General features: G+C 44.6%; 1 protein-coding gene across 1 annotated transcript; it reads left to right on the top strand.

The window, feature by feature from the left end:
• Positions 1-1,751: 1,751 nt before the first annotated feature.
• pld1a (phospholipase D1a) lies at positions 1,752-24,335 on the top strand. Its single transcript, XM_060052604.1, has 25 exons — positions 1,752-2,197; positions 3,256-3,422; positions 3,914-4,056; positions 5,406-5,517; positions 5,914-5,979; positions 6,302-6,360; positions 6,632-6,724; positions 7,084-7,236; positions 7,823-7,972; positions 8,448-8,531; positions 12,331-12,412; positions 12,759-12,869; positions 13,343-13,528; positions 13,814-13,994; positions 14,558-14,686; positions 15,474-15,592; positions 16,748-16,861; positions 17,446-17,556; positions 17,814-17,902; positions 18,414-18,527; positions 18,890-18,939; positions 19,542-19,676; positions 20,173-20,326; positions 20,969-21,086; positions 21,345-24,335. Exons 1-25 carry the CDS (start codon positions 2,017-2,019, stop codon positions 21,567-21,569), a joined length of 3,126 nt encoding a protein of 1,041 aa, XP_059908587.1. The 5' UTR covers positions 1,752-2,016; the 3' UTR covers positions 21,570-24,335.
• The last annotated feature ends 227 nt before the right edge of the window (positions 24,336-24,562 follow it).

Raw genomic sequence — 24,562 nt, 5'->3', positions numbered from 1 at the left:
GCAACGAGCTTTATCCCCTGCACTCATCCCCAGGCACATGCCACGACAGTTGTAAGAAAGTACCCGAGATGCATATGTATTTACATCAATTCAACATTGAACTGAATTGATATCATATATATATATTGTATATTACTGTATCTTTAATTATGTAGTGTGTTCAATAGTTTCACATCTTCCACTACCATCTCATCATAAATGGAGTCAAATAATTGACAGTTTCTTGGTAAATTATTTCTCTGTGATGTGTTTTGAGGATGGTTGATGGGTAAAATTTTAAATAAATAGGCCTACATTAGGTTAAGATAAGGTAACAACCACAGCAATACTATTCATTCTGGGAGGGAAATGCAGGCTTAAGCAGCATTTATAACTATGCCACATTTGTACTTTTTACATGATTCCGTACAACCAGACAACCCACTTGCCACACACCATGCTACAAAAGCATGTTGTGTCTTGTCTAAAAGTGTGTGTGTGTGTGTGTGTGTGTGTGTGTGTGTGTGTGTGTGTGTGTGTGTGTGTGTGTGTGTGTGTGTGTGTGTGTGTGTGTGTGTGTGTGTGTGTGTGTGTGTGTGTGTGTGTGTGTGTGTGTGTGCGCACACATGCGCCAGCTCACAGTGGTCGTGTTTTTACCTGCCTGAAAACACTTTGAGGCTGTGAGACGTCATGTTTAAATCATGGGTTTCTCTGTAAACCGTTTATGCACATTACCTGTGGTGCCTGTGTCCCCCTGCAGCCTGTGTAAGTGTGAGTGAGATTATCCAGCCGGTGGGGACAGACCAAAGCCTGAAGTGAATTCCCTGACTACACATTAATAACACAAATATAACACAGCTTCTTCAACAGAAACAAAAGAGGAAGAGAAAAAAATAATCATATATTTGTGAGACCATATAAAGAATGCCATTGAATTTTTTCAATTATATACCCTGCTTGCCCTCCTGACCTCACACACACATAGTGCCAGACTAGACTTCCTGCTTGGTTAAGTAGCTGCTAATGTTGTGTCAATGAAAAGTTACCAAATGTAGTGTTGTCACTCGGGTCCCACTTTGGCCGAGACCAGAAAATGGGAATACCGCGAACTGCGGTCAACGTTGAACGTTTATCAAGGACATGCACATAACACCGATACACTATAGAGGAGATCAAAGCAGAGTCCATTAAGCAGACAAACTAGGGACCTCTACAGTTAGACAAGTTCCTGAACATTGGGCAGAGCTAGGAAAATAGACACGTCGGTGTTAACATTCTTCCGAAAGGGTAGTTAACGTCGCCTAACCACCTGACCATAGTGGGCAGGGACTTATTGGAATGATGGTATTCACAGTTTCTACAAATCTATCGTTATTGTTAATGATGCTTTAAACCAACTACCCAAATCAAATTAAAAACGATATTAATTAAAATCTATTGAGGATTCTCTTTTGCTCTCACTGTCTTTATACTCTCTTTCTACCTCCACTACTCTCATCTCCCCAGACACACTCCCTCTACAAAGACTCCAGACTCTGTGATCCCATTGCGATTGTAATCCCACTTTTAACAGGAGGTTAATATTGTCAGCGGATATGATGATCCTCTATGAAAGTAGTTGTGAGAGTTGTGAAGACGACCTATTGTACTTTCCCCACAAGTTACTCGCAGGAGACACTTGAATACTCGCAGGAGACACAAATGTACCAAGTCCCGTACATGCAGAGAACCATTAGTGTTATTTACTACTTAATGGTGAATTCTCCAGTGAATTCATATACGTGTCATCAAGGAGCAGGTAGGGATTAGAAATAGGTAATCAAACCCAGTTTGGTTGAATGTAAGAGACCTTAGCCACTATGCTATGCTGCTAACCCTTCAGACCAGCGCCCAAAACTAATGTTTGTCCCAACATTTTCTTCATATTCTCCTAATCCTGAACCTATGCTACTGACATGACGTTTGTTGATTATCCATCTTCGTCTCTCACCTCCCCTTCCAGGGGATCCCTGCTCTGGGGACTGCTGATTGCTGAGCATGCTGGGTAATGAAGCACAAACCTCCAGCCATCTCACCCTGGTGAATTCGGAAGTTTCTGACATTGACACCCGGGACGGACGACGCGAGACCAAGATGGCAGAGCATGTGGAGAGCCTGGACATGAGGGAGCTGGACATGGGAGAGGGGGAGGAGGTGGACTTTGATGGGAACTGCTTGGGTATGTTTGCGTGTGGAATCTGTGATTTTCTTCCCTAGTATTCTTTGTAGGTAAAGTCAGACCTTGGCTCAAGCCGCTTGTACGCTAACCTAGTGGGCAATTCAACTTGTAGCCACTCAGGTCTGATTCTGATCTGCGATCGTATTTGCTATGATATCTCTCTTTGAACTAGTTTAGTCTGTCTTAGCTGCCCTGTCCACTATGGTCCTCATTCATCGTGCGCGTGTGCGCGTGTGCGTGTGTGCGTGTGCGTGCGTGTGTGCGTGTGTGCGTGTGTGTGTGTGTGTGTGTGAAAAAGGAAAAAGCTAGGTTCTAAAATGAGGTTGCTTGTACCCCTAATGTCATCCAAACTATAATTACATCACTGGAGGTGGTGGATGCAGAAGTTTATCTTGGGTTTACCATACTGGTAAAAACCCGAGATTCTCATTGTCCCTCTCCATTTCGGTTTACATTTCCATTCAGGGCATTAAGAAGACGCTTTCATCCAAAGCGACTTACAATAGGTACATTTGTCAGAATAAAGAGAAACAACAATACATTACTGTCTGTACAGTAAATATGTTAGAAACAGTTAGAAACAATTGTCAAGCACTTTCAATTGCTAGGTTATCCCATTCCCCATATACAACAAAGATCGCTAGGATAAGACACAACACAATTCTAGGTACTATTTTTAAGTGGCAGCATAAGAATAAGCAGCACAATTAATGTCTTGTTATCAATTAAGTATTCATGTCAAATATCTTAACTGTGTAACTTTAACATTGTTTTTAATCTGTTGGTTTAATGTTTTACCTGGTTTGCTATATTTGCCTAACGTCAACCAAGCCTATTGGTTGCTTGGCAGCCATCCTGAATGGCTGCCAATCGAACCCCTACTAAAATGCCTCGAACGAAAACTGGCAGAATAATACAGTAGGAATACAGACTGTTGTTAGTTACCACCCCCATCCCCCCCTCCCCACACACACACACACACATTTGTTGACAAAGATGACTAGGATAAGACGCAGCACAATGCTCAGCCCTAACTTCCCTCCTCGTCTCTTCGCCAGTGGACTGCCGCATCCCGTTCTCGGCCGTGTACAAGACGGTGAGCTTCAAGGACGGCGGGCAGGTCTACCTGCCCGCCGTCGCCATCACCGCCAGCATCCTGGAGGTGGAGCGCAACACCTCCGCCCAGGACCGCTTCAACCTCTCCCACCAGCGCAGCGTCAACAAGGTCAGGGCCGCCCCGGTGGCTCACCGGCCTCTCTCAGACACCAGAGAAGAAGCTGGCGTCTGCCCCACCCCGAGGAAGTTCTTAGAGGCAAACCTTTTTCAGACTGGATAGAGGTTTCACTTACCAAAATTCGAAAGGGTGATCGAAATGTGGTGGAGTGTTTTGTAATGGGAAGACATAGGCCAAACATATTGTAGCTAGTTCTGGGTGAAGTATCAACCATCGATAATCAGCGTTCGACATTCAAGTCGGGGTAGGGGTCCTCTATGGCCGCCACCCGTCCTTGCTACGCCCCGCAGTGCGGGTGAGGGCGGCGTCTAGCTACACCACGACAGATAGTCAAAGCGTCCTAACCACCCACACAGACACTGGTTTGCTTTTGGTGAGAGCATTATGTCATAAGAGTATTAAAATCATGTATGTTTGTGTGTTTGTTTGTGTGTTTGTTTGTACGTGTGTTTGTGTGTGTGTGTGTGTGTGTGTGTTTGTAGGTCCAGCCGGCAGTGTTTAAGATAGAGCTGAGGCACGGGGAGTTCTCCTGGGTGGTGAGGAGGAAGGAGAAGCACTTTATGGAGCTCCACCGAGAGCTGCTGCGCTACAAGACCTTCATGAGGATCCCACTGCCCTCACGCAGGTACACAAACACTCAGACGGACTACAAAGGCGGTTTGTTTTTTGTTGCAGTTTTTGTCATTTCTATTCTTTTGTTTGCAATGCCCTGCAGATGTGTTCCGTTCTAAAATGCAGCTGCCATTGCATGCCAATATGTGGCTGCCTTTCACAGCCCATTTCTTTACACCGTACAACGATAAAGAAGCCGATTGTTGCTCCAGATCTCCGTCAGTTCTCCGTCACCAACGCCCACTCCCGCTCTGACATCAAACCTCCTCCCCCTCCTTCTACTCCTCTTTTTGAAAATGTCTTCATGAGATATTGCATCTGGGACAGACGAGTCTTCTAAATGCAAAGTAGCCCACCACATTTGTAGAATAAAATAGGATTTAAAGTACACAGGCAAGAGTCTGCTCTCTAGTAGAAGGAGCCCCGATCGTAGAGTTACAGGGTGTTTAAACAGCACTATTCTTAAAAGAGAGCAGATGTACTAGTTAGTGAGGTAGTAAAGGAAGCAATATGGCACGGCTTTGAACTGGAGGTCAGTGTGATTGTTGTTGCTAAATAAAGCGAAGCTTCATAGGAATTTTTCATTACAGCACACACACACACACACACACACACACAGACACACAGACACACAGACACACACACACACACACACACACACACACACACACACACACACACACACACACACACACACACACACACACACCCTGTACATGGCTCCTGGCAACCATGGAGAATGGCTACTGTCTGCTATCTATATTTACACAAACTCACTTCACCTCTGCTCCCCAGCCCCCCGCCCCCCGCCCCCCAGCCCCCCACCCCCACCCCCCAACCCCCACCCCCCACCACGGTTACACTTCACTTTTCCCCGCTGGCAGCCCAGCCTTGGTGTTAAAGAGCAGCCCCAGCTCTGTGTGTTGAGGCAGAGCACAGGAAGGTTTCTGAGGGTTTGATGGAGCGACAGCAACCGCCGACTCACACCTACGCACACCCACACCGCAGCAAGGGGGATGGATGGCGCGGTAGCGGCTGCCTTGGCCCCGAGCCCAGTATCATCCTCTCATCCACGTTTATGTCCCACGGAAAGAATGCATTTGGACCATTTTACCCCTCCTGCTTTGATAAGCTTTGTTTTGTTTTTTTGGGTTTTTTATATGTTTATCCAAAGTGTCTCACAGTGAATTTAGATACATATCATTAACGAGCAGGTGGAGGATACCCTACAGGCAAGCCTCTGTAGGACACGTTTGGCTCAGAATTAACTCTCTTCTCTCTCTCTCTCTCTCTTGCTCTCGCTCTCTCGCTCTCTCGCTCTTTACCTCTCTGTTTCTTTCCTCCTCTACCTCCCCCATGTAGCCACACAGTGAGGAGGAAGAGCGTGAGGAAGAGTGAGGTGAGGGAGATGCCCTCCCTGCCCCGGGGCAGGGGTGACGAGCTGGCCCGGGACGAGCAGGTCTCCAGCAGGAGGGTAGGTGACCCCCCCCCCCCCCTCTCTCTACGTGTCCAGACTTATCAGGTCCTCCATTTGTGACCTGCGAGAGAACATCCCGGTACTCACTTATCGTCACCATGGCACCTACTGCCATGCCAACCCCTATAGACCTCTTAGTCGTGTGTGTGTGTGTGTGTGTGTGTGTGTGTGTGTGTGTGTGTGTGTGTGTGTGTGTGTGTGTGTGTGTGTGTGTGTGTGTGTGTGTGTGTGTGTGTGTGTGTGTGTGTGTGTGTGTGTGTGTGTGTGTGCGTGCGTGACGCCGTGTCCTATCTTATAACTGTGTAATGATCTTTATTCATGCATGTTTGGAGAGATAAAATCATATGTTTGTTTTCTATTGCATTCAATTGTATTGTGTTACCTGCTCTACAGAAACAACTGGAGGACTACATCAACAAACTGCTCCGAATGGCCATGTATCGCAAATACCACCACACTGTACGTAGGATTTAAATATCCAAAATGTTTTTACTGTTGGGGAAGTTAAAACATGTTCAGCTAGGCTATGTGAAATGGCATAGCTGCACCTCTTTCTACATCCTCAAAACGTACTGATTAAATCTTGTGCATTTCGCCTTTGTCGCTTTATCCTTATTACAACTAGTTAAACACGTTTATTGTGTGTTACACTGATGCTGACACATGACAATAAGGAGAGGCCGAGTTTCGATCATGTTTCCAAGAATCCATTGTAAAGGTATCCTGTTGCTTTACCGCAGAGTTAGATTGCTTAGATTGCTTTCTTCTTGTGTTTTCCCAGATGGAGTTTATAGATGTGAGCCAGATGTCTTTTATCCACGACCTGGGGCCTAAAGGACTGTGAGACTCTTTTATATAATAGTCCACGTGTGAAAACACAGTCTCTCCCACTAGACAGCCCAGAGTGTTTGGTTCAGTAAAAATGGTGGGAAAAGATGTCGGATTGTTTTCATTTTTTAATGGGTCTCCGTTTTTATGGTTTAGAAAGTAGAATCAACAAGAATGTAACTAGTAACTAATAGTGTAACTAACAAGTAAATGTGGGCAGAGGCCTAGCTCCGTCTGGTGTTGTTTAACTGTGTATGTGTTTCTGTGTATGTGTGTGTTCCAGGGAAGGGATGGTCTACAAGCGTTCAGGAGGATATCGGATCCCTGGCATGAACTGCTGTGGGCACAGCAAGGCCTGCTACCGCTGGTCTAAACGGTGGGCCCTTCAGCCATCAGCCCTTCTGTCTGTCTATCTGTCTGTCCTTCACGCTCCCTGTCTGACTAAGAGGAATTCATTCATCCCTTCACCCTGTATCGAGAGTGTGTGGGCGAGGGCTGGTTTGTGCAGCCTCAACCAGGCTGCACTCTTGTAGTGCATCGGGCAATCCATGCACAGACACGGGTTGAACAAGCCATCGCTGCACACAATCAGGGAGATCTCTGACATGTCGTGAGGTAACACCTGCTCTGCCCTTGGAGGAGCCCAGTAGAGCCACCTAGGTGGCTTGTGGCTGGACCGACTGCAACGCCCTGCTTAATGTATATGTATTACCTGTGTTGTTTTTCTGCCTCCAGTTGGCTGGTGGTGAAGGACTCTTGTCTCCTGTACATGAAGCCGGACACTGGAGCGATCGCATTCGTCCTCCTGGTGGACAAGGAGTTCAGCATCAAGATGGATTCCAAAGAGACGGAAACCAGACATGGAGTCCGCATCGACAACCTCTCCAGGTGTGTGTGTGTGTGTGTGTGTGTGTGTGTGTGTGTGTGTGTGTGTGTGTGTGTGGTGTGTGGTGTGTGGTGTGTGTGTTTGTGTGCGTGCATAGGTTTGTACAAACGTGCTTGCGTGTGGGTTGTAATATGGGACTTCTTGCTCTTAAAGGTAAACCATTGTAGATATAGTAGATATGTAGAAGTCCTTTATTCCTTACTATTGTCTGATAGCTCGGGAACCAGACAAATCTGTGACCTTGCCTGGGTCCTGCCAATTTCAACCATTGATCTAATATAGGGGGGGGTTGATATAATGACTGGACAGAGGAGAGCCCTATGGAAGTGCCGTTGAGCATTTCCATTAACAACCAAGACAGCACATTTTAATTTAAACTGCAATGGCAGAACAGAATCTGCGATTTACCAGGGCCAAGCCAATGTTAACTGTGTGTGTGTGTGTGTGTGTGTGTGTGTGTGTGTGTGTGTGTGTGTGTGTGTGTGTGTGTGTGTGTGTGTGTGTGTGTGTGTGTGTGTGTGTGTGTGTGTGTGTGTGTGTGTGTGTGTGTGTGCACGTCGTGTGCGCGTGCGTGCGTGTGCGTGTCAGGTCTCTCGTGCTGAAGTGCAGCAGCTTCCGCCACGCCCGCTGGTGGGGTCAGAGCATCGAGAGCTTCGTGAGGGCCCACGGGAAAGCCTTCCTCCGAGACCACCGCTTCGGCTCCTTCGCACAGGAGGAGGAGAACATCCCCGCCAAGTGGTAGGGAGAGACCTGTCTGTTGTTGAACGATTCACACCAAGGCACGTGAAAGCATTGCTCCAATTAGGTACAAATAAAAGCTCAATGGTCAATTTGAGCTTTTCAATAGTTGGTTCATATTTTTGCGTGCGCACTGATATATTTTATTTACATCAATGTAGTTTTAGTATCACAACTGTATGCTCATTTTTTTAAGGCAGGATGTCCTTTGTTTGGTCGCTTTTTCTCTCTCCTTGACTATCTCTCTCCCTCCATTCCATTTCGGTTCCTTATCTCAGTTACTTTGTTTGTTCAAACACTGCAACTGAAACATCAGAGAGCATATTAATTTAACTGTTTTCACTCAACGTTTTCTTAAATACAAACTCACAACTAGGCATGCTATAATTATTAAAATAATTATAATTATTATTATTATTATGTAGTAGTACTACAACATACGCTGTTTTGTGATTGGTTGCTCTGACTTGGCCAGGTATGTGAACGGGAGGAATTACATGGAGGACGTGGCAGACGCTCTGGAGGAAGCCCAAGAAGAGATCTTTATCACGGACTGGTGGTGAGTACACGCCCCTCACTGTTATAATGAATACAAATGGCTCTAGGTATGGGTGTAGGCTGAGTGCTACTGGGTTTGATCTCCCCAACATCAACAGCATCCTTCCGCAAGATGTCCATTTTGTTTATACAAACTGCTCCTTAATTACCTTATCCGAACTCCCAATAAGTTGCTTGAAATAAAAGTTTCTGCTAAATATGTAATAGTGGGTTGTAGGAATTAGTGAATAACATTGACATTTACATTAAGGGCATTTAGCAGGCTCTTTTATCCAAAGTGACTTACAACAATATATTGCTGTACAGTAAAGATTTTCATAGAAACAAGTGCTAGTTTAACCCATTCCCCGCTTACAACAAAGACAGCTAGGATAAGACGTGATGCAATGTACTATTTTTAAGTGGCAGCATAAGAATAAGCAGAAAAACAAAATGCATTGTATTAAATTCAGTTTCTTTCAAATGTGTAACTTATACACTGGTTTTACTCTGTATTTAGGACTGATTCTGGTTTGCTATATTTGCCTAATGTCAACCAAGCTTATTGGCTGCTTGGTAGCCATCCCGATTGGTTGCCAATCAAACACCTACGAAAATGCCTCAATCGAAAATTGGCTGAATAATACAGTAGGAATACAGACTGTTGTTAGTTACCACCCCCATCCCCCCACACACGCACACATTTGTTGACAAAGATTTCTATCCAGGCCCTCTCCTACCGAGCTCCAAACACATCCCACTCATGTTGAACTTGTACACAAAGCATGTAGCATGTAGCACATAGCTAACATGTTGCTGTGTCACACTGCTAGCATGTAACATGTAGCTGTAGTGCACTGCTAACATGTAACGTGTAGCTGCCTGTAGCCCATCGCTAGCCATTGGCGGTTCTAGACCAATTTTACTAGGGGGGCCAAGGAGGGGCCAGTGTTTAACCAGAGGGGCACAAATAAAATGGCAAAAAATGATATCATCAAACATTTAATTTGTACAATAGTGTATTACTCTACCAGTCTGTATTTTTCTGTCAAACTATCTTAAATTGATGGAGCTTATGCCCTAAATCATCAAAATCATATCAACATTTGTTTTGTACAAGCGTGCAAGAGAGGTAGGGCCATAGAAAAGAAATACAGTACAGAGTACAAATACAGTGTGTCAATGTGAAAAAAAACTTCAGGGTACAACGAAGTGCAAAACAATGTGCCATTTCTTATTTATTTTAAAGGGGACATATTATACCACCAGGTGTGAGTGTGATTAGCCTTACAAGCCATTTCGAAAATCTCCCCCATATGACATCACACTGGTGGTATAATTAGTTCCCTTTAACAGTTTCAGTGTGGAGAAACGGGGTTCTTCCCCTTTAGAAAAATCCCTGTTTTACTGTTCTTCTCTCATTTTATGATAGCTGCTAGAAAAAGAAAGAAAAAAAAGAAAGAAAATGTAGGGGCATGCATTACATTTTGTTGCATAACCATCCCTCCCTTCTTAACACAGGCCGATAGCCTACTACTCTTTACTCAAACGTATTTGTTATCCCAATGTAACAACCAAAACGGATGAAAATACGTGGTTAACATCATAATATTGTGTCGCCTAGACCTAGCAAGGATACTGACATTTGGATACTCGCTTCTGCTTCGATGAGTTCGCTTAGATATGATTCTAAGTTTCTAAGTATATCGAGACCAGACATAGACACACTTAATTTCATTATCAGTGTGAGGAACTACAGTAACGCGGTTATGTGCAAGTACAACAAGTCACTTACGAATTGAAATCGTTTTGCTTGCCTTCGACTCTTGCAACAGGAGAAGTTGTGGCTCCTTTCTCCAAGAGTACCGGTAGTTGCTGAGCTCTGATTCACCGAGGAGCAGCACCACAGTGTTTGGGTGCGCCCCTCTAATTTACAGTGTAGAACGTTGCGTCGCATTACTTCCATAAAATCATAATAGTTTTATTTGGTCAGCACGGGGGGGTCACAGGGGGTGCCAGGGACATGTCTACAGGGGCACAGAACCGCCATTGCATGTAGCTGTAGTACACTGCTCACTGTAGTAGGGAGCATATCTATGGCCCCAGGATCCTATATCCCCAGGGTTTTTTGTTCCTCAGTGCAAAATTCTGTTCCAACAAATAACTCGTTCTGTGTTCGGTTTTCGGTTTCCGGTTTTAATGTTTTGTTTTATTTTGGAACAAGGCTTCAGAACTGCCTTATAAACACAACAGAACCAATGGTTTTGATTTTATTTGATTATGAAGGTCTCTACAAAAATGTGGGGAGATCGGGAAGCCTGTTGGCCGTGTTGTTACAGGTTATGGGTTCCTTAGGAACATTTGTGAGGAGAGACAAATGTCTACAGGGGTCATGACTGTAAGTCAAAGGGTTCAGGAAATATGCATTCTTTGTCGATTGCTATAGCTCCGCCAATTGCCCAATCTCAGTCAACTTTGAGCGATAAATCTTGACTGGTATCAACGTTTTTTTTAGTCTACAGACTTCCGTTCTCGTTAGATGGTAGACATCGGTCCAAGGATGCTGTGTACCAAAGCATTACCGTGTTCCCCCTAAGAACCTAATTCTACCTCCAATAAAGATTGACGTGTTGCTCTCATTGGCGTTTCAAACTCTGTCCTCTCCTCCTCTCTTTAGAAATGTAACAATTACCCCTGTACAGGCTCATAAAGAAGCACCTGCTTCCTATTATCAGTTCTTCAGTGAAATGAATAACTGAAAACACAATGAAATGGCATGCATTGAACTTTTGACTCCTCTTTCACAAGCCTTCACTCGACCCGCCCTCATACAACATGACCAGGGCCGTTGCACCAAGTCCTGAGCCCCTATACAAGAGGTACTGATGGGCCCCCCTGCGCTGAGGGGGGGGGGTGGAAGGAGCAATTGTTGACGGGGGGGCCTAGTACTATGGGCTGGTAGTTCATTTTATTTATTTTTTTATTTTTTTATTTTTTTTGTGGGCCCCTAGAATCGTCATCACCTTTCACCCCTTTACGACGGCCCTGAACATGACCCTCAGGTCCATGATACATTGCAGCCGGTTCAAGAGGCATTCTCTCCCCTGCCAGTGAAACCAGAGCCAGGATAGTTAGCGGTCATTCAGAGAGCACCATGGTGACTACAGGTCATGGCTAGCAGCACAGGCATATCTACGGAGGCAGTCTGGGGTGGCACATGCCTCCTCGTAAAAGTGTATTTGCCGCCCTGAGTGCTACCCCTACAAAATGTTGCATATAAATAATGGATAACACCACTGGCACCGTATTACCACGCAAGTAACCTAGAGCCCAGCAGTCCTACTGTGTTTTAGCAGAACTTGTTGGGGGCAGCAGCCTTTACAGACATTTTTTTTACGAAGAAACCCAGTTGCAGATCTGAGCTTGTCTGATTTCAGACAAGCAGCCACATAATTACCAGGCTTATGTTTAGACAATAACCTATTGGCCATGATTATATCTTTTCAAATATTAGCTCAAGGTTGCACAGATGGAAGCACTTGCATGAAGCCATCACCACTTAACTGTCAGATGGGTAGCGTTGGATTCAATGATTTTTGTGCTTAGCAAGCATTTCAACTGCTATACCGGGATAATTAAGGTTGATTATAAAAGTATATCAACTTAACAGCAGAACAAGGGTCACTCTGTGCTGTGTTTTGTGGTCCATCTCACACTCTCTCTGTTGTAAACTCGCGCAAAAACTGTGTGAGAGAATTTGGGAATGTAGCTCTCTCTCTGTTTTCTTTCTCTCTCTCGCCCTCTCTTGGTTTCTCACCCAGGCTGAGTCCAGAGATCTTCCTGAAGAGGCCAGTGGTGGAGGGCAACAGGTGGCGGCTGGACTGCACCCTGAAACGCAAGGCAGTAAGTCAGGCACTCAAACAAGAAGATCCCGCTTCCTACTTTGTTCATGCATTGTCTGAAATCAATAAATCATTAATTAAAATAATGTATTCTTTATGTACATCATTGACACAGTAATACCAGGTTTTAACACGTTTAACGTTGGGACGATACGTATGCCTCCAGTAACCAAATAAATCCTATAAACAACTTACAAAATCAAATGCATTCAAAGTATGTTCATGTATTTAATGTAACTAAATCCCTTGAGCAATACACAAAATGCACCTCCGACAATAAGCAACATGCACAGCAGGAGAAAGAAGACAGCAGTGTTCACGTCCTCCCTCTCACCCGTTCCCCATAGCAACAGGGAGTGCGGGTCTTCGTGATGCTCTACAAGGAGGTGGAGCTCGCCCTCGGCATCAACTCTGGCTACAGCAAGAGGACCCTGGCACACCTGCACCCCAACATCAAGGTGCCGCCTCGGGGCTATTATGGGATGGCAGGGTTAGGGGTTAGGAGTGCGGGGATGTCTTGGAGGTGGAGGAAAGTGTCAGCTATAGCAGTAGTTAAGAAAGCAACAATATTTTGTCTAATAAGACAAAACATTGTCCTTACCATGTCCAAACTTTTCTCTAGGTACAGCAATAATCAATACACCATGTGTTACTTAGTATATGTGATATATTGAGTAAGACTAGTGCCATCTACAGGGAGAATTTGTATTCCCCCTGTATTTAGGAAACATTATGACGTTTATCACTTTATGCTTATTAAGTCATCACACAAGTTGAAAATGTGTTTTAGAATTCCACAGCAGAGCAACTGAATCTCTGTGTGTGCGTGAGTTTGTGCGTGAGTTTGTGCTTGTGTGTGTGTGTGTGTGTGTGTTATAATGTGCAGTGCCGTGTAAGCAGCCCAGGTGTGTGTGTGTGTGTTCCCGGTCAGGTGATGCGCCACCCCGACCACGTCTCCTCCTCCGTCTACCTGTGGGCGCACCACGAGAAGCTGGTCGTCATCGACCAATCGGTGGCCTTCGTCGGCGGGATCGACCTGGCGTACGGTCGCTGGGACGACCGGGAGCATCGGCTCACGGACGTGGGGAGTGTGACGCACTCCGTGGCCCTGGAGCAGGTTGGACACGCACACGCACACACACACACACACACACACACACACACACACACACACACACACACACACACACACACACACACACACACACACACTCACTCACCTATACACACACACTCACTCACCTATACACACACACACACACCTACACTTATACATACACACACAAACACACTTTTTATCATCAGCCATTCGGGTGTCAAGGTTGTGACTGATGAAGCCAATATGACGAGGGATGAGCAATAAAAAAGGAGTTTGTCCATCTCTCTTCTCCCTCCCCCCAAGGCCGGCTCTGCTAAAGCCGTCTCCCGCAGCAACGGATGCGGGGCGGAGCCTTGCGAGGCTGCCGAGCTGCCCAAGCTGAAGGGGATTGGTCGAAACCGGCGGACCCGCTTCAACCTGTCCCGTCGTCTTCAGAAACACGGCCTGCAGCCGGCCGACAGCGTCAGCAGCCTGGACAGCACAGGTGTGTTCGGTGCGTGCGTGCGTGCGTGCCTGCGTGCGTGCGTGCGTGCGTGGGTTGTGTTACGTGAGCAGAGCAGGGTTTTCCCGGTGGCCATGTGGCCGTCATTGCCTCTCTATCTGCCTCTCTGCCTCTCTGCTCGGGACGGGTACCCAAACCGTACTGGGCCCATAGAAAATCTCTCGGCCGTCAAGTCACAGGGCTGTAATCCTGCTGAGTGTCATTCCCCATCCCTATCGCTAAACGACAAGGTTTAATTAAATTTAATTAAATTGATTGATTCGATTGAGAAAACAAATTCAATCTTCCTTGTAAATGTTGTTGCCCAGAGGATCAATGTTTGCATTGATGATGTGACCCTAAACCTTTTTATTATTATTTCTAAACCGTAGTATGAAGAACATATCAATTATTATTTTTATAGAAATTATGTTTTCAACAGTTTATTAAAATGGTGTGTGTGTGTGTGTGTGTGTGTGTGTGTGTGTGTGTGTGTGTGTGTGTGTGTGTGTGTGTGTGTGTGTGTGTGTGTGTGTGTGTGTGTGTGTGTGTGTGTGTGTGTGCAGCCAGTGGCTCGCTGCACAGCCTGAAGACAGACGGGGTAGAGCTGCTGGGGAACACTCGCTTCTGGCACGGGAAGGACTACTGCAACTTTGTCTACAAGGACTGGATCCAGCTGGAGAAACCGTTTGACGGTGTGGCAAACACGCACGCAAGTCACGCACGCACGCGCACACACACATATGTGAACAGCTGTCGATCCATCGGCAGGTTGGTGTCGTTGAATGTGATGGTTGGAATTGGCGTGCCTGGCACTGCTTTAACTGGCCGAACGTATACACTGTATACACTGGTTATGAGAGTGGCCATGTCAAATGGGCCATTCTTGCTCAGTATGTTAAGTCTGAATATAATGAACATACTGACAATACTGACAATTACGAATAGAAAATAAACAGAGCAATGGAGTGAGACTAGAGAGAGCGAGGGAGCGAGAGAGACCCCCATAGCAACGCAGCTGGCAAATCAACATTCTCAAACACACAGCCCAGTCTTTAATGACATAACTGAAAATCTGTCGGCATTGGTGTGTCGCTCTAACACTACTTCTATAACCCCTAAGACATGGCACAAATACAGCATTCAGAGTGAGTGTTGTGAATGTGTTATGTCTAAAGACTGGGGTGTGTGTTTGAGAATGTAGATTTGCCCAGCTGTGTTGCTATGGTTGTCTCTCTCGCTGCCACGCTCTCCCTCTGCCTGTCACTCTCACTGATAGCTCTGTTTATTTTCTATTCGTAATGGTGTTCGATATCCATTTTTCCAACATGTAGTTACATACTGCACATTGTAGGTAAATCTGTGCAGTGCATAACAACGAGTTTTCTCTTATGGAAATAAAACTATTTTCATCATATTAAGTCTCTCACTGTTTGCGTGTTTGTGCGTGTGTGTGTGTGTGTGTTTGTCTTTCTCTCTTAGACTTCATTGACCGCTACACCACTCCCAGGATGCCCTGGCATGACATCGCCTCGGTCGTCCACGGCAACGCAGCAAGGGACGTGGCAAGACACTTCATACAGCGCTGGAACTTCACTAAGGTACAGAGACAGTTTCTGATTGGTTAAAGACAGGTCCTGTCTAAATCGGCACAATGCTTCGGAAAAAATACCTTTTACGTGAAAATGTGCACAAAGCAAATGAAATGATGCATGCTTTAGTGCAAACACAAAACAGGTGAAATGATGTGTGCACATCTAACACATGTGAATGTCTGGCATTGCAATTTCATGTGCCTTTAGTTATCGATTAACATGGATAACTCGTAGAGGGCAATCATTAGTAAAAGGAATAGTCAAACCATTGTGCTTTTGGATGTAACTCATTTGTCGTTTACTCACTGAAAGTACAGCGCTTTCTTTACTCAAGAAACAAGTCTTAATACAAATGTTTTATGTAATTGAGCTCTGAGACGCTGCAGAGGAGAATAGTGCAGGCCAAACATGGTAGGTTGGATGGCAAGTTCTGTGGAGCACTTAATCCTTTATTACAAGAAATTTCGGCCAAAAGTGTTAGATGACAGGAAATATTTATATATAGCTACAATTAACTTTGTAACCTGCAGGTTGATGCAATGACACAACAAAATTTTCGGCATTCAGTGTTCACGAAATGTTAATATTAACTCTGTTTTCCAATGAGAACACCCAGACCTTCCATAGAACTAACACACACACACACACACACACACACACACACACACACACACACACACACACACACACACACACACACACACACACACACACACACACACACACACACACACACACACACACACACACACCCTCGAGACACTCGGACACACTGCTTAAGCTGTTGAAAGCCCTGTGGCTCTCTCATTCTAACAACATTACGCGATTCACTTTAACATCATGGAAATTTCCACTCTTAGTCATAGTTTCGTTCATTAGTCTATTTCTTTCCTCTTATTCTCTTACCTTTTTTGGTATGGGAAATGTACATATTTAATGACAAAGAGTCTAAGATTTGATGCAAAAATCCCAAAGTTAAATTGGGAAGAATAAAATACTGTACGACTCAAATGTAGAAGCGTACGTTCAGTGAGGTTTACAGGTAAGTTCAAGCTGCCTTTGTCTCTTACTCTTACATCCCACCGTTTTTTCCTAACTCTCCTTTTTAACGTTCTCATCCCTCTCCTTCCTACTTTGTATCTATCTCTCTCTCTCCTCCAGATCATGAAGCCCAAGTATCGATCTCTCTCCTACCCCTGCCTGCTGCCCAAGTCCCACTCCTGCGGCAGCAACCTGCACTACCAGGTTCCAGACTGCGTCAACACCAAAGTACAGGTTAGAGAACCTGCCAATCAATTCAATAGTCCCTCTGCCACTCTTGCACACACAATGGGGATTGGGGAAGGTGAGTGGAGTAGTTCTTGGGTGTTCGACTCCCAGCCATCCCTGTACGGTTACTGGCTCTACATTCTAAGTTTCAGCCGCAACATGTCGCCCCAATAAAGATGTGGGATATGTCAAAACTCTAAGTAACCACGTGACCTCCAATACCTGTGGGTCCTTCTGGGACAGAAAGGTAGCAAACGGGTTAATGTGGAGAAGAACCTGGGGGTCTCGGACATCGATGTGCAATGTAAAAGGAGAGCTAGGTTGAATGCCACCTGGAGTAACTGAGGAAGAACCAGCCCTGTAGTGAGGGCTTTCATTTAAGATCAGTTTAGATTAGATATAACTCTATTAATCCCCCGTTGGCGAAAATTTGTTTGTTGCAATTTATCACATCAGACACATGATGATTTCTGCAATAGCTTCAAGGGCCAGTCAATTTACCAGCAATGTACTCATCTCATCTGCTCTACTTTACCCTCCTCCACTCTACTCTTCCCCTCTAATTTCCTCTTTTCTCGTGTATAATGTAGGTGCTGCGATCGGCAGCTGACTGGTCGGCAGGGATCAAGTACCACGAGGAGTCCATTCACAACGCCTACGTTCAGGTCATCGCCAAGAGCAAACACTACATTTACATAGAGGTAGGTCATTTGCTCAGACTTGAACTTGGGTTAAATGTTGCTATAAGCCCTTTGTCAAGAAATAAAAGGGCTGTATGAATAGAGCATCGTCCATAATTGTAATAAATGTTAATATTCCTTGCGGGAAGAGAAGAGCTTCAACATTTAAAAGGAATGAGAACACAAGCAGTGAAGACAATGAACTTTTGGTGGGTGTTGTTGGTGGTCACATGTCTTGTTGCTGACCTTTGGTCCCTCTCTCTGGTCTGTTGGTAAAGAACCAGTTCTTCATAAGCTGCGCAGACAACCGCATGGTGTACAACAAAATCGGCGACGCCATCATCGAGAGGATCATCCGAGCACACAAGTACGCTGGTGTTCTGTTCCTGAAAGCCATCCGGCATACACACACACACACGAGCACTTTTAGTTTGTCTAGTGCACACGAGTGTTTGTATACTTTTTCACACATGCATGACGTAGATCTTGGGGTACCACACAGTGTGTGTATGTGTCATTACATCATGTATGTTCTCAACACCTTTCATGTGTGTATACATCATATAATAATAATACATTACATATTTCTTTCTTTCCATGATGCACAAAGACACTTTGAATATATTTGGAGCAAACTTTGTGGCTCCAGTCGAGAAGTCAATAGAATGACGTCCTTTTCTTCATTCCTTACCACTTCTCCTGGGCCTTGATGGGAAATGTCATGAGGTCAAGGAAATATGAAAAGGACTTTGAAATATTCAACCGCAGGCTTCACAGTGTGTGTGTGTGTGTGTGTGTGTGTGTGTGTGTGTGTGTGTGTGTGTGTGTGTGTGTGTGTGTGTGTGTGTGTGCGTGTGCGTGTGCGTGTGCGTGTGTAGGGAGGGTAAGAGGTACCGTGTGTACGTGGTGACACCGCTGCTCCCCGGGTTCGAGGGGGACATCACCACTGGGGGAGGAAACGCTCTTCAGGCCGTCATGCATTTCAACTACAGGTGAGCCCCCCTCACACCCGCTGAAGGCCAGGGGGATGGAGACCATCCTCTGTGTTATCCCTAAAACCTCGCTAACTATTTATCTTTAGATTCATAGAACAATGTACAATGATTGAATTTATTTTCATATTTTTGTATTCAAGTAAAATGTATACCAAACCTGCTATCATTGTATTCATAATAATATTAAAAAAGTCATAGAAAATGTTTATAGATGTAATTCTCCTGAATTTTGTCAATAAGGGATAATAGTTAATAGTATATTCATGATAATAATACTATTAATCCTGTTCTATTATTTACTTTTGAATTTACATATTCGGATTATGGAGCTCAAATGTTCTGTTCTGCTATCCCATCAGGACTATGATCCGAGGGGAATACTCCATTATATCTCAGCTGAAGAAGGAGAGTAAGTACAAAAGGACAGAGAGAGGGGCTTGAGTGGGATTTATGTGGCAATTAATGATTGACTCTTCTCCTCACTTTCCTTCTCCCGTTCCTCTCTTTCATTCTATCACCTTCTCTCCTAACTGCTCCCTTTCACCTCTTCTACCACCACCTTTCTTCTCACGCTCCTCCTTCGTCTCCTCACTCCCCTCCACACCCTATCTCCCTTCCTCCTTCTCTCTTTTTTTCCCTTCTCTTTCTCCTACCTTTTCCATATCGCATCTCCTTCTCTACCACTCCTCCTCTCGTAATTCTCCTCTCCTCTCACAGTCTTAATCCCCAATATCCCCCTCCTCTCCTCCCTTTTCCTCTCCCTCCTCACCTCTCCCTTTTCTCTTTTGATGTATTGTTGTTGTGGCTGTCCGTCTGTATTCATGTGTTGTCTGACCAATGGTGTCTCCGTAAGGGACTAACCTCACTCCCGGGAGTCCTCATCTCACAGCAGGAGGCCTGGGACGAGATGAACGGGCCTATATTAGCCAGACTCATGACCTTCTCTCAGCCGAGATACAGACATATAACCTGATTATGATCTCCTCCTCCTCCCCCTCCTCCTCCTCCCAGTGGACGACCAGTGGATGAACTACATCATGTTTGGAAGCCTGCGGACCCACGCAGAGCTAGAGGAGCACCTGGTCACCGAGCTCATCTACGTCCACAGCAAGATGCTGATCGCCGACGACAACACCGTCATCATTGGTACGTGCTCCGGTCCTTGTCCGTGTCTCTGTGTGTGTGTGTTAGCCTGCCTTCCTCTGTCTGTCTTTTCTGGGTCCTCTCGTCGGTATTCTGCAGTTAAAATAAAAATGTTTACTGTGACAAGATACAAATATTCACTTTGACTTTTCATAAGCCCTTTATGTCCATTCTCTCATTTTATTTCTCCCTATGGCTATGATTTATCCCACCTAATCTGGATTAACAATAGTATAGTTTTACCCTGTAGTGCCCCCTGCTGGTATATTTATGAATTTGTCTTTCACACAATGAAGTTAGTTGATGGGTTTGTTTGTTCAAAAAATCTTGTATTCTATGGAAAGTGGCCTAGCTCCCTGTGTGTGTGTGTGTGTGTGTGTGTGTGTGTGTGTGTGTGTGTGTGTGTGTGTGTGTGTGTGTGTGTGTGTGTGTGTGTGTGTGTGTGTGTGTGTGTGTGTGTGTGTGTGTGTGTGTGTGTGTGTGTGTCTGCATCCTCAAGGCTCGGCCAACATTAACGACAGGAGCATGCTGGGAAAGCGGGACAGCGAGGTGGCGGTGATCATCCAGGACTCAGAGACGGTCACTGCGGTGATGGACGAGAAGGAGTACCAGGCCGGACCCTATGCCCTGCAGCTCCGCCTGGAGTGCTTCCGGTGTGTGTCCATGGGGGCAGAGGGTGCTTTGCTCATAACATTTCCTAGCAAGGGTTAGGGTTGGGGTTAGGGCTAGATTATTCAAAATTATACCTCCCAAACGTGTTGCAGTTGGATTTATTGCTGTTATGGATCTCACGTCAGGGCAGAGAGGAGACTTTGAGTGTTATTAATTATTATTATTCTTCATGTTTAACCTCTGTTTTCCTTTTATTCCTAGTCTGTTTTACATAGTTTTGAATGATGACTATATGCTCTGTAAGGTGACCTTGGGTGTCTTGAAAGGCGCCTCTAAATTAAATGTATTATTATTATTATTATTACTTGTTTTGCATTACAGAAAGTGTCTTTCTACACCTTTAAAGCCTGACGTATCATCCATCTAAACACAGTGTGTATGGGTTCCTCTGTAGTCCTGAGTTTCCCTTTTGGAAAAGATTAGTGCCGCTTTTTATGTGATTGAACGAGTATCCTATGTAATAATTCTAGTTAAAAGTTCTGTCTCTCTCTCTTTGTCTCTCCTCCCCTCTCTCTCTTAATGTCCTCCCCTCTGTCTCCTTTCTCTCTGTCTGCATCATGTGTCTCTCTCGGTTTCTGTCTGTCTGTCTGTCTGTCTACCTGTCCCCTGGTCAACCATTACAGCACCATCCTTGGGGGTCACAGCGATGCCACCATCGACCTGTCTGACCCCGTCAGCGATCGCTTCTATAAGGACGTGTGGATGGCCACGGCTGGCCGAAACGCCACTATCTACGAGAAGGTTAGGATTACTGTGGCCCCTCTGAATACTTCCATTACACCAATATTACAGAGCATATTATGCAATGCATGTAAATGTCCGTGCCCAATATTTAAGGTTAATAACAACTCTTCTCATTACTGCCCCCTGTGTGTGTGTGTGTGTGTGTGTGTGTGTGTGTGTGTGTGTGTGTGTGTGTGTGTGTGTGTGTGTGTGTGTGTGTGTGTGTGTGTGTGTGTGTGTGTGTGTGTGTGTGTGTGTGTGTGTGTGTGTGTGCAGGTGTTCCGGTGCCTGCCCACTTCCCTTGTGCGGAACATGTCTGAGCTGGAGCAGTACCAGGTGAAGGCGGGCCTGGCCCAGACCGACCCCATCCGCGCTCGAGAAGAGCTCCGCAAGATCCGTGGCTTCCTGGTCCAGTTCCCGCTGGACTTCCTGTCGGAGGAGAATCTCATGCCCTCAGTGGGCACCAAGGAGGCCATGGTTCCCACAGAGATCTGGACCTAAAGCGGTCGGAGACAGACACCTGCTCAACCCTCCTACTAAAAAAAACTTGCCCAACCCTGACGTCCATTATGATGAACCTCCTTGTTGAAGACCATACAGGGGATATATCGGATAGGTCTACTAGATGAATAGCTCAGACCATCCCTACTTCTTCTTCTGGTATTTGGGGATTTGACCAACCAGGCAACTGACCAATCCCAAGGAGTCAACTTAATTTCAGTTCATGTTTGAGACCCCAGTGATCTTGATTGATTAGTAAGGGACAAAAGGGTCAATTGGCCCCAAGTGCTTGGGAGAAGACACCCCCCGCACGCGGTTAGACAGCATTCACACTGTGTGCTCTTCAAGAGAGGCGTGACGATGCTTGGATCTTAGACAATGAAAAAAGAAGGACCAGTAAGGTTTTTTCATAAGGTTTCGCTGAATTTCTGCCATGCCACGAAGGTCAGCCAGTCATTCCTCAATGCATTGATTTGAGGAATGAGGCAATTCATTTTTTTAGGGAAAATAATTAAGACCCAACTGTGGCTGGGAGTAACGAATAGAAGTTCAGTCATCCAAATGATACCTGAAGACAAGTAGGATTTTTTATAAGGGACCAATAGCATCGCTCATTTCTTTCAATCGGCTCATCTTGAACCAGATGCAGAGATCTGCCTCTACTGCCCATACGAGGACTGTGACACCATCAAATGTCATTGAGTGAAGTATTCCCACCAGAGGTGCAATGCATGTGATTGAGTGAGTTCAATAGGGGTGGATTTTTTCTGTATGTTGTGTATGAGCTTACCAAATAATATTTTTCTTTTCTACTATGGATGCTATTTTGGAGTTGTGTCTTCTCTTGAGTATGAAAGATAACTTTTTCCGCATCGACCCCGTGGATATGTGAAGAACCATCATATCTTCCAAAGTAGGCCAACACTCTTTCAAGTAAGATTACAAGCATTTAGTAGGCTACTGTTTATATCGGTTGGGTTGCAAAACTGTTTACACATTATTTAAATTAAGGTTCTGCTTCACGCACACACACACACACGCACACGCACACGCGCACGCACGCATGCACGCACACTCACACCCACACGTTTTAAATCAGAAGCGCCTCTGGCTTAAAGATGACTTGGCCAGGTCATCTCCAGTTCAGTTATGTTTTGACTGGATTGTTCAAACTCGCTTCAGACTTGAACTTTGTTTAACTCTGTTTAACTTTGGCAGTTCATTTTAAAGCCAACCGCTGTTATGACCACAAATTTGTAATGTTCTTTTAAATCGATTCGTCTTGTGGTCAACGTCAAAGTCTGAATGATTGAAAGATTCAATCGAGAATCCGTCCACTGATGCCTTTCGCGTAGTTGATAGCTTTGGTGTTTAAAAGTGAGTTCAAATGCAACTTAAGCTAGCCAAAACTTCCACATACCCTACAGATGAAAGACACAATGACAGTGAAATGAGCAATAGGATGCAAACGATTAACTAGTTTATTGGGTTGGAAATCGAAATGAAATCTAATAGAATAGGCTTTGTTCAATTCTGGATTATAGGCTTGTTTTGACAATGGTGCCTAAAACACAAAAACAAAACCAACTTCTACAACCAGCCTCTACCAGTATTTCAAACCACTATTGGCTTATAAGGCTTACTAAAGTTTAATAAAGTTAAGATGTTTTAGACTACTTTGACAAGGCTCATGCCAGCCACCAAGACAGTGCAGTGCAGGTAATTTCTTATTAGATTTATTTTTTATGTACGAACGACGCCATCCGAGATCGATGGGTTTTCCCATGCATTGAGATTTACTTTTATGATCTATTATGAAAAACTATATTCTTAATTCATTAAGACCCATTGATTCGCTCTCTAGCTTTCTCTTTAACCGATGGCCAAAACTGACAACGGGACCGTCCTCTCTCCTCCTCTCCGTTCACACTCATCCAAAACATGGGCGGGATTAAGAATTGTTGCTCACCAGAAACACAACTCTAAAATCTAACACATGATCCAAGTCTCAACTTGTCTTTTGGCGCTTTGCATTGCATGAAAAAATTCCACGATAGTTTTTCCAGCAATGTCGAATATGGAAAGCCACTTGAATCCATATTGTATTAAGTCTATGTTAATTAAATTTAACCTATATTAGAAAGTGTATTTGCGTCGTGACACCTACATTAAAGCTCCATTGGACACGCAGTTATTCACTAACTTTTTAATTGTCGAGCTTGTTGTGTGCACCTTCTGAACTGATAGTATCCTCCCCATCATTCGTCATCACTACCCAAAAAGAATTGGCCAGCGACCAGCGGTTCTGAAGAAGTTCCAGAGCCACACCTATGCAATTCTCAAGAAGAAGTTGAACTAGTTATATCACTCTTGTTCTTCATTTAACCAGTAGGGATGGGTTGGTGCATTATTTATGATGGACCAAGTCTTTTATTGCCTTATTTTATGAAACAGAGGAATACTTTGGAATACATATTTTTTAAGGCAGAATTGGGTCTAAATTCAAGCTTGGCTCTATTTGCTCATGCCCCATATGGCTGGGGATTATCTCTGCTTGTTGTAACTGGGACATTTAGTATTTTTGATGTGTGGTCAGAATATGCTAACACAGATGGTTATTATCTATGTTTTTCCTCTTCCGTATATAACATATTTCTGTTGGCTCAAGCATGAAGGATGGAATTTTGTTTTGTACAGTTGGAATAATTCAAAATTGCTGTTTTTTAAAGCATAATTTAAATTCATAATAAACATGTCTGATTTGTTTGTTTGTCGTAATTATCTTTTTTTTAATGAAACTGTAATATTCATTGATATCATTCAGTTATCAGTTAATCTGAAAAGTATTTAATCAACCGTTTTTTATTTCACATCACAATGGGCATCCTTATGTGACAATGTGACCATTACAATTCTATTTTCCTTTCTTAGCATGTGAACAAAATGATTGAAATGAGGTACAGGATTTTATAGGAGTTTCTGTGGATGATTAC

The sequence above is a fragment of the Gadus macrocephalus genome, chromosome 5 (assembly GCF_031168955.1).
Source record: "Gadus macrocephalus chromosome 5, ASM3116895v1".
Lineage (NCBI taxonomy): Eukaryota > Metazoa > Chordata > Actinopteri > Gadiformes > Gadidae > Gadus > Gadus macrocephalus.
Note: the sequence above shows the minus strand (reverse complement) of the source record. Positions and strands in the feature narration are given on the sequence as shown.

Coding starts and splice junctions, on each gene's coding strand:
- pld1a (XM_060052604.1), top strand. CDS start 2,017: ATGCTGGGTAATGAAGCACAAACCTCCAGCCATCTCACCCTGGTGAAT. Junction 6,725..7,083: donor TGCTACCGCTGGTCTAAACG/GTGGGCCCTTCA, acceptor TTCTGCCTCCAG/TTGGCTGGTGGTGAAGGACT. Junction 7,237..7,822: donor CGCATCGACAACCTCTCCAG/GTGTGTGTGTGT, acceptor TGTGCGTGTCAG/GTCTCTCGTGCTGAAGTGCA.